The 10,464-nt window shown below is 40.8% G+C and overlaps 1 protein-coding gene across 3 annotated transcripts in view; it reads left to right on the forward strand.

Annotated features, from left to right (window-relative positions):
* RPN2 (ribophorin II) overlaps positions 1-10,464 on the forward strand; it is a 61,507-nt gene that overhangs the window by 31,466 nt on the left and 19,577 nt on the right. For all 3 annotated transcript variants that reach the window (XM_017859085.1, XM_017859087.1, XM_017859086.1), the window contains exon 9: positions 2,132-2,237. In XM_017859085.1, the coding sequence (XP_017714574.1) occupies positions 2,132-2,237 (106 nt within the window). The remainder of the gene's footprint in view (positions 1-2,131; positions 2,238-10,464) is intronic.

Below are 10,464 nucleotides of genomic sequence, written 5' to 3' on the forward strand. Positions count from 1 at the left end.
CTGCCGCCCAGGCTGGAGTGCAGTGGCCGGATCTCAGCTCACTGCAAGCTCTGCCTCCCGGGTTCACGCCATTCTCCTGCCTCAGCCTCCCGAGTAGCTGGGACTACAGGCGCCCGCCACCACGCCCAGCTAATTTTTTGTATTTTTAGTAGAGATGGGGTTTCACCGTGTTAGCCAGGATGGTCTCAATCTCCTGACCTCGTGATCCACCCACCTTGGCCTCCCAAACACAAACTTCTTTTTATAGGATTAAATATTCTTTTACAATTTTTTTTTTTGAGATGGAGTTTTCTTCTTGTTGCCCAGGCTGGAGTGCAATGGCGTGTTCTCGGCTCATTGCAATCTCCACCTCCCAGGTTCAAATGATTCTCCTACCTCAGTCTCCCGAGTAGCTGGGATTACAGGCACCCGTCACCACGCCCGGCTAATTTTTGTATTTTCAGTAGAGATGGGGTTTTATCATGTTGGCCAGGATGGTCTCTAATTGCCTCAGCATCCCGAGTGGCTAGGATTACAGGCATGTGACCTCAGGTGCTCCTCCCACCTCAGCCTCCAAAGTGCTGGGATTACACGTGTGAGCCACCATGCCCAGCCTTTACAATGATTTTCAATGATGCATATTACTGCTATGTAATGTTTTAAAAACTAAGACCCAATTTACTGGCTCTCCTATAGTTCTGGCTACTTGGGAGACTGAGGTGGGAGGATCGCTTGAGGCTGGGAGTTCTAGGCTGTAGTGAGCCATGATCATACCATATCACTCTAGCCTGGGTGACAGAGAGAGACTCTGTCTCAAAAACAAAAACAAAAAATTAAAGGTAAAGCTGGGCATAGTAGCAGGTACTTGTAGTCCCAGCTACTTAGAGGTTGAGGCAGGAAGATCATTTGAACTGAGGAGCTTAAGATCAGTCTGGGCAACATAGTAAGACCTGTCTCTAAAAGAAAAAAATTAAGGGTCAATTTTATATGAATTAGTGTTTTCCCAGCTAACTGCTTTTTTTTTTTTTTTTTTTTTTGAGACAGTCTCACTCTGTTGCCCGGGCTGGAGTGCAGTGGCGTGATCTCAGTTCACTGCAACTTCTGCCTCCCAGGTACAAGGAATTCGCCTGCCTCAGCCTCCCAATTAGCTGGAATTACAGGCACCCGCCACCACGCCTGGCTAATTTTTTTTATTTGTAGTAGGGATGGGGTTTCACCATGTTGCCCAGGCTGGTTCTGAACCCCTAACCTAAAGTGACCCGCCTGCCTTGGCCTCCCAAAGTGCTGGGATTACAGGCGTGAGCCACTGGCCCTGTATAGAACTTTTTGAAGTGTTAAATTAGTTTGTAAGTTATTGAGATCAGGAGTTTTCAGTTTTAGAGAGAAAATGCATTTCTTAATCATAAGCACGGAAAGGTAGAAATTATACCAAAAAATTAGCCACAATTATACTATCGTACACCAACCTTTGTACATTTTGGAGTATTTTCTTCTACATTTTTGTTGTTGTCATTGTGAAACATAATTGGGATCATACTGTAAAAAAAACTTCCCAATTTTACATTACACTGTGGAAAGCTACCAGAAGGAGTTTGAATTTTAGGAGTGGTGGGAGTAACAAAGGAAAAGAAAATGTTGGAAACCTAGGGGTGTTCATTTTAGATACTTTTCTCCACATTCCAATCTGTGATTAAGCATGAGGACTGGGCACGGTGGCTCATGCCCCAGCCTGCACTTAGGGAGGCTAAGGCATGTGGATCACTTGTTCTCAGGACCCTGTCTCTACAAAAAAACCCCAAAATTATCTGGTTGTGATGGGGTGTGCCTGCCGTCCCAACTTTTGGAGAGGCTGAGGTGGGAGGATCAATTGAGCCTAGGAGTTTGAGGCTGTGGTGAGCTGTGATCGCGCCACTGTACTCCAGCCTGGGTGACAGAGTGAGAACCTATCTCAAAATAAAATAAAAAGTGACAACCTGTCTCAAAATAAATAAAATAAAATAAGCATGAGATTGCCCAAGTGGGGTAGGAAGTCAAAAAGGTAAGGAGTGGGCTAGCCTTGAACAGTCTTCAGGAGACATTTTGTGGCTCGTGTTTGTTATATCCATGACTTTCCTACCTGAGTTCTTGCTAAGCCCGTTGTCATTCTTAACAGGGATGTTTTTGAACTAAACTTCATGAACGTCAAATTTTCCAGTGGTTATTATGACTTCCTTGTCAAAGTTGAAGGTGACAACCGTTACATTGCAAATACCGTAGAGGTAGGTATTTTTCTTTCCTTCCCATTGCCATGTTAGTATATCCAAGGAAATGGCCAAACTGACACTGTATTAATCGTGTGGTATGTTGACTTTTATCTACAACCAAGCTAATGCGTTTATGTGGAGCGAGGGCTGCATTCAATCTTTGCTGTTTGACAGACTTAGCCAAGGCAGTAACTCAAGAACTTGGTCATAGTAAATTTTATTTGTAAGTTTTTCATTTTCCATTATAATTTAGCATTACTATCTTACTTGAAATTTAGTTAGTGGAAAAAATAAAAATCACCCATAATTCCACCGAGGCTTAAACTGTTAAAGTGTTTTGTGTGATAGGCTTTGGTGGGTTTAGAAAAGTGCTTGATGCCAAGTAGATGACAAAAAGCATCAAATGACACATATATAACACTATAATGAAGCTGTTTGGGTAAAGGATAAAAGAAAATCAGTAATCTTTCATAATGAACTGTGTTTCAGATGTTTAGCTAACTCTAGCTGGGTTAAAGGTCAAAGTAGCTTTAAGGATAGAAAGCCTTATATACCTGATGCTTTGTGAGAATGAGGTAGTTCACATGAGTATTTTTCCCAGCTAATTGAAATTTACCCTGTCTGGCACCGTGGCTTTCATTGTAATCTTTTTAGATAGAAGTTTATTTAAGATGAGTTACACATTTTCCTACTTTCTTACTTCCAATTTAAGATGGTTTCTTTGTCTTTCATGACCTTGACGCTTGAAGAGGACTGGCTCTCAATTTGTAGAATGTCTCTCAATTTGTGTTTGTCTGATGTTTCTTCATGATCAGATTCCAGTCATGCATTTTCCTCAGTTCTATCCCAAAAGTAATGCTCTGCCCTACTCAGAGCATGAAGTATATGATGTTGATATGTCTCATTACAGGTAATGTTAACCTTGATCACTTGAGTAAGGTGATTGTGTGCTAGGTTTCTCTGCTGTAAAGTTGCTGTTTTTCTGCTTGTATTTAAGTGTCTTGTGGGGTAATACTTTGAGACTCTAAGTATCTTCATGATCATGATCTTGTCTGTAATAGTTATTACTGTGGTGTTTGCCAGAGGGTGATTTTCTCTTTCATTGGTTCTACATTTTTAAAATTGGAATACTGTAAGAAAATAACTGTTTTTTATCTTGTTTATTTATTTATTTATAACTATAATAATTATCATAACATGTTTATAATGTAATATATTATGTGTAATTCATATGTTTACAATAATTGCATCATGGATATTTATTTTACTATATACATTGTGATCCATGACTGTCATTTATCTTGTTGCTCATTTTATCCTAGGTTTGGCCTTTGGAGAGCTCCTCAAATTGGCTCCTGTGACACTTGCTTTCTTTTAATGACAGAAGTAACAGCTAGAAAGTTTGACCTTTTCAAAAATGGGGCATTACTTCTCATAGATAGATTCAACACTTGCATTTGAAGTTTGGCAGAAAGGAAGATGTTTTCTGGAACTCGAATCTGTCCACCTCATGTGTTGACCTTTTGAGCGTGAGACATCTGATCCGAGTCCGTTCACTATGGATAGAAACTATTGTAGAGTGTGCCTTGATCCTTTCAAATCCACATTGTTTTAATGTTAGTTTCCTACGTTAAGAGGACTTATTTGCAACTGAACATATTAAAAGGAAAGTTCTTTTTTTTTTTTTTTTTTTTTCTTGAAACCTCCTTCCCTCTACTGCCAGTCCATCTTAAATGCCAGGCTTATACCTCACAGTTCTTAACCCCTTCCTTTCTTGTGACTTCTACCTTCTAGTCAGTTACCAGGTCCTATTGATCCCACCTCTGACTGTCTTTTCCATGAGTCTTTTGTTGTTACAGTCACCAAATTGCTCTTTTCTCCATATTCGTACCAACATTTGGTATTTTTAGGTTTTGGTAATCTGATGCATATGAAAAGGTATCTTGTTTTAATGTCTTTCCTTGGTTACTGGTAAAGTTAAACATCTTTTTTTTGTATTTATTAGCCAATTAGGTTTCCTTTCTAGTGAATTGTTTCATATCTTTGCCTGGTTTTCTTTTGGCTTGTTAGTCTTATTACTGATTTTTGGGAGTGATATATGTTTAGTTGTGAGCATCGGATATCTTCCCCTAGAATTGCTTTATGGCATCTCTTGATGCACAAAATTTAATTTTAATGAAGCTTAATTTAAGCATCTTTTCCTGGGGCCAGGTGAGGTGGCTCATGCCTGTAATCCCAGCGCTTTGGGAGGCTGAGGTGGGTGGATCACTTGAGGCCAGGAGTTCAAGAGCGGCCTGGCCAATATAGCAAAATCCTGGCTCTACTAAAAATACAAAAATTAGCCGGGCGTGGTGGCATGCACCTGTAATCCCAGCTACTTGGGAGGCTGAAGCAGGAGAATCGCTTAAACCTGGGAGGTGGAGGGTGCAGTGAGCCAAAATCACACCACTGCACTCCAGCCTGGACAACAGAGCGAGACTCTGTCTCAAATAAATAAATAAATAAATAAATAAAATATAAGTTTTTTGCTAGACTGTGTTTTTTGTGTCTTCTTTAAGACAATCCTGTGTTACCCCAAAGTCAAAAAGATATTCTGTAGTTTTTTCTTTTTTTCTTTTTATTTGTTTTTGAGACAGAGTCACGCTCTGTCACTCAGGCTAGAGTATAGTGGCGCGATCTTGGCTCACTGCAACCTCTGCCTCCCGGGTTCAAGCGATTCTCCTGCCTCAGCCTCCCAAGTAGCTGGGACTACAGGTATGTGCCACCACACCCGGCTAATTTTTGCATTTTTAGTAGATACAGGGTTTTGCCATATTGGCCAGGCTGGTCTGTAACTCTTGGCCTCAAATGATCCGTCTGCCTCGGCCTCCCAAAGTGTTGGCATTACAGGCGTGAGCCACTGCACCTGGCCCTCCAGTGTCTTCTGAACAGTTTTTAAGTTGTTTTCCCCTTATATTTGAGGCTTCGGTCTATCCGAAGTTCATTTTTGTTGCTGTAGTATTTTACACCCTGTCTATAGTTGTACTTATTGCATTATATTACCATTGTTTATATGCATTGCTTTTTCTTCTTCTTTCTTTCTTTCTTTTTTTTTTTTTTTTTTTTTTTTTTTTTTTTTTTTTTTTTTTTTTTTTTTGAGACAAGGTCTCATTTTCCCATCCAGGCTGGAGTGCAGTGGTGTGATCATGTCTCACTGCAGCCTTGACCTACTGGGCTCAGGTGATCCTCCCACCTCAACCTGCCAGGTAGCTGGGACTATAGGCATGCACCACCATGCCAGATAATTTTAGTATTTTTTTCTAGAGACTGGATTTTGCCATGTTGCCCAGGCTGCTCTTGAACTCCGGGGTCAAGTGATCTGCCCACCTTTGCCTCCCAAAGTACTGGGATTATAGGCGTGAACCACCACCTGCATTGCTTTTTCACTGGGCTGAGAACTCCTATGGATGGAAACTAAATCTTTTTCTTCTTTTTTTTTTTTTTGAGACAGTCTCGCTCTGTTGCCAGGCTGGAATGCAGTGGTGCAATCCTGGGTCACTGGAACCTCTGCCTCCCGGGTTCAAGCAATTCTTCTGCCTCAGCCTCCTGAGTAGCTGGGACTACAGGCATGCGCCACTACACCCAGCTAATTTTTGTATTTTTAGTAGAGACGGGGTCTCGCCATGTTGGCCAGGATGGTCTTGATCTCTTGACCTTGTGATCCGCCCAGAAGTGCTAGGATTACAGGCGTGAGCCACCGTGCCCGGCCTAAATCTTATTTTTTCAGTGCTTGGTTTCCGTCTAACATCACTTAGAGGAAGAAAAGGATGGAGTGGTCTAAAGATGTTTCCCCACAGTGGGGGCCCTTCAGAACCTTGGCAATCTTCCAGACTTAGCTTAGCTTTTTTTTTTTTTTTTTTTTTTTTTTGAGACGGAATCATACTCTGTCGTCCAGGCTGGAGTGCAGTGGCACGAACTTGGCTCACTGCAACCTCCGCCTCCGCCTCCGCCTTCTGGGTTCAACTGATTCTCCTACCTCGGGCTCCTGAGTAGCTGGGATTACAGGTGCACACCACCATGCCAGGCTAATTTTTTTGTATTTTTAGTAGAGACGGGGTTTTGCCGTGTTGGCCAGGCTGGTCTCAAACTCCTGACCTCAGGTGATCCGCTCCCCCACTCGGCCTCCGAAAGTGCTGAGATTACAGATGTGAGCCACTAGGCCTGGCCGAGACTTAGCTTTTATTTATTGATTTAATAACAGCTTTATTGAGGTATAATTCTCATACCATAAAATTTATCAATTTAAAGTATGTAATTCAGACTGGGCATGAGCCACCATGCTTGTAATCCCAGCACTTTGGGAGACTGAGGTGGGATGATCACTTGAGCCCAGGAGTTAGAGACAAGCATCCCAGCACTTTGGGAGGCTGAGGCGGGAGGATCACTTGAGCCCAGGAGTTAGAGACAACTTGGGCAACACAGGGAGATCCCATTTCTACCAAAAATTTAAAAATAAATTAGCCGGGTATGGTGGCATGTACCTGTAGTCCCAGCTACTTGAGAGGCTGAGGCAAGAGGATCCCTTGAGCCTAGGAGTTTGAGGCTGCAGTGAACTGTGATCACACTACTGCACTCCAGCCTGGGCAACAGAGTGAGACCTTGTCTCAAAAAAACAAAAAGACTGGGTGCGTGGCTTACACCTATAATCCCAGCACTTTGGGAGGCCGAGGCAAGTGGATCGCCTGAGATCAGGAGTTCGAGACGAGCCTGGTCAGCATGGTAAAACCCCATCTCTGCCAAAAAAAAGAAAAAAAACTAAACTAGGCAATCTGGTGTTTTTAGTATATTCACAGACGTGTGCAACCCTTACCAGAGCGCCATTCCAGAATATTTTTATCACCCTGGAGAGCAACGTTATGTCTTTTAGTAGTCACTCCCCGTTCTCTCCTCCTACTTTCTGCTTTCTTTCTCTCTGGTTGCCTATTTGGGACATTTTGTATAAATGGAATCATACAATATGTTACCTTATGTGTCTGGCTTTTTTGTTTTTTCACTTAACCTAATACTTTTAAGGTTCTTCCCTGTTGTAGCATGTATTAGTACTTTATTTCTTTTTATGGCAAAATAATATTCCATTGTATGGATATATCACATTTTGTTTACCTACCCATCAGTTAATGACATTTGAGGTATTTCTCCTTTTTGGCTCTTATGAGTAATGCTACTGTGAACATTTGTATATAACTTTTTGTTTGAACACAGTTCTTTCAGGTATATGCTTAGGAATAGAATTCTTGTGTCATATGGTAACTCAGTGTTTCACTTTTCAAGAAACTAACAAGTTTTCAAAGCAGCTGTACCATTTTACGTTTCTACCAGCAATGTATGAGGGTTCCAATTTTACTATATCCTCACCAATACTTGTTATTATCTGACTTTTTGATTCTAGCCATCGTAGTGGGTATAAAGTGGTATCTCGTTATGGTTTTGATTTCCATTTCTCTGATGGGTAATAATGTTGAGTATCTCTTTATGTGCTTATTGGTCTCTTGTATATCTTCTTTAGAAGAATGTCTATTCAAATCCATTGTCCATTGAAAAAAATGTTTTTGGTCTTTTTTTCTTCCTTCCACAATCTATATACCTCTTACTTCCTTTCATTTATCTTTATCTTTATTTGTCTTTATCTTTTCATTATCTTTTTATATTCTGGAGTTGTAAGAGTTTCTCTGGTTAGAGGTTCCTTATTAGATACATGATTTGCAAATATTTTCTCGCAGTCTGAAGATTGTATTTTCACTTTCATGATGTTGTCTTTTGAAGCATAAAAAATTTTAATTTTGATGAAGTTCAGTTTTAAAATTTTTTTGTTGTTGTTTGTACTTTAGGTGTCATGTCTAAGAAACCATTGTCTAATCCAAAGTTATGAAGATTTACTGCCATGTTCAAAAGTATAAAAAGAATTTTATACTTTTGGCTCTTACCCTTAGGTTTCTGATTCATTGCGAGTTAATTTTTGTGTATAGTGTGACGTAGGGGGTCCAGTCTTATTTTGCAGTTGTCCTAGAACCATTTGTTGAAAAGACTATGCTTTCCCTAACGAATTGCCTTGGCACATACATCCTTGTAGGAATCACTTGACCATAAATGTAAGGGTTGATTTCTGAACTCATAATTCTATTTCATTAATCTGTATTTTTGTCCTTATGCCAATACCACGCCGTCTTGATTACTGTAATAGCTTGGCATTTTGTAACATCAAATCTGGTGTTTGTCCATGTGTTTCTGTGATTGTTGGAAAAATTATCTAAGTACAAAATAGCAGAAATGACTAATAGCTGTTGTTCATGCAATGATAATAAGCCCCCATTGAGGCCATTTGCTGTCCTTTTCCTCCCTAGTGATGGAGTAAGCATTACAAAATCTTCTCTCTTCCTCCTTATTACATTAGAGGTGTGTGTGTATGTGTATGTGTGTGTGTGAGAGAGAGAGAGAGAGAGTCGGCTCTGACCTTTGCCATATATGCAAATTGTCTTTGTAATTTCAGTAATAGTCACACTTAGAGCCTCAGAGCAGGTCACTGGGTCCTGTTTGTCCTCCCAGGAGATGTTTGACATTGGTCAGAGTGCATTAACGGTGGTTTGTTGTGGAAGTCCTGTAATAGCCCTCGTTGACGTTGGACTGGCTGTCAGGGGAAGCATGGGTTTTGGAAGCTTTCATTAGCATTAATTGCCCCTAATGCACCATCATTTTTGACAGTAATAAGCTAAACAGGGGTGTTATTACTCCCAGCAGAAAGACTGCATTTCCTGGCATTAGAACATTTTTTGAGATGTATATGGCATGTGATGCAAGCAGAGAAAGGAATAGCGTGATCCAGTGTAAAGCAGGCTTAGCTGCATTTCAAGTAGAGAAATAAGTCCCTTTCCTATTATAAAAATGAATCCTGTAATGTTAGTTGGAAGGAAGAAGCAGCTAATCAACAGGGTTCCTACACTGAACTCTTTAAAGAGGGCTTTGGAAAAAGTTACGATTTTTATTTCTAAATTTGCTTTAAAAGAGTAGCATGAAAATGCTTTTCTTTTGAGTGTTTCCAGAGACCCATTTATAGTGAGATTTTAGGAGCGGAAGGATTTGTTTTAAACTGTTCCCTATTTAAGAACAGCCCTACGGGTGTTTATGTGCAACAAAGAATGCTGTAACTTAGGAAGGCTTTTTAATTTAGGGCTGAGACCAAACCAAGAATGATGCAAGTTCACTGCAGTTTGCCCTTTGCTCACTCCATGTGTCTGCATTGTCGGGGGATGCTCAGGATGTCTTTAGAACACACACGAAGCTGGATCCTGATTAGCGGGCTTTAGTGGCTAAGTTAGTGCTGAGCGTTTAGAGCCAGGATTCTAAGTGAAAACCTAAAAGCTGATAGCTTCCTTATCGCTATCATTAGGAGACATTGAAGACTTTACACAATTCTTTTTTTTTTTTTCTTTTGAGGCGGAGCCTTGCTCTGTTGCCCAGGCTGGAGTGCAGTGGTGTGATCTTGGCTCACTGCAACCTCTGCCTTCCGGGTTCAGACCATTTTCCTGTCCCAGCCTCCCGAGTAGCTGGGACTACAGGTGTGCATCACCGCGTCTGGCTAATTTTTTTGTATTTTTAGTAGAGACGGTTTTGCCATGTTGGTCAGGCTGGTCTTGAACTCCTGACCTCAAATGATCTGCCTTCCAAAGTGCTGGGATTACAGGCATGAGCCACCACGCCCGGCCTAGTCTATTGTTTATAATTGCTCCATGGTAATTAATAATATGCATGTATCATTCTTTATTTAGCTAGTCTCCTGTTTATGGACATTTCAGTGGGATGATGATTTCAAGATCCACTTACAAATTAAATGAATGAGTTCTTAAGAGAATGAGTTACAGAAATAACGAGGGAATTATCTAGTTAATTTTGATGAAGATTGCAGAGTAGTTAACTATGAAGACAGATTATTTTTATAGCATAGAGTGTTGCTAATCCTCCTATCTCTCCCAAAATTGGAGGGCTGCTAAGCCCATCAAGCCTCCTCCTTAGTCTTCTTGCTATGGAATGTTTCCTACTCCCCAGTCGGGGCCACCCATGGGCAGACTTGGGTCACAGTTCCTTCTCCTGTGCTTTCATAACACTTTGTACATACATTAAAGCAGCAACCTGGTTTATTGTCATTATGGTTTGTGTATGGGATAGGAAGGATTTCTTGCCATCTCTGTGTATTCCCTGCACATAGGTG

This window comes from Rhinopithecus bieti, unplaced genomic scaffold (genome assembly GCF_001698545.2).
Source record: "Rhinopithecus bieti isolate Rb0 unplaced genomic scaffold, ASM169854v2 scaffold_38981, whole genome shotgun sequence".
NCBI lineage: Eukaryota > Metazoa > Chordata > Mammalia > Primates > Cercopithecidae > Rhinopithecus > Rhinopithecus bieti.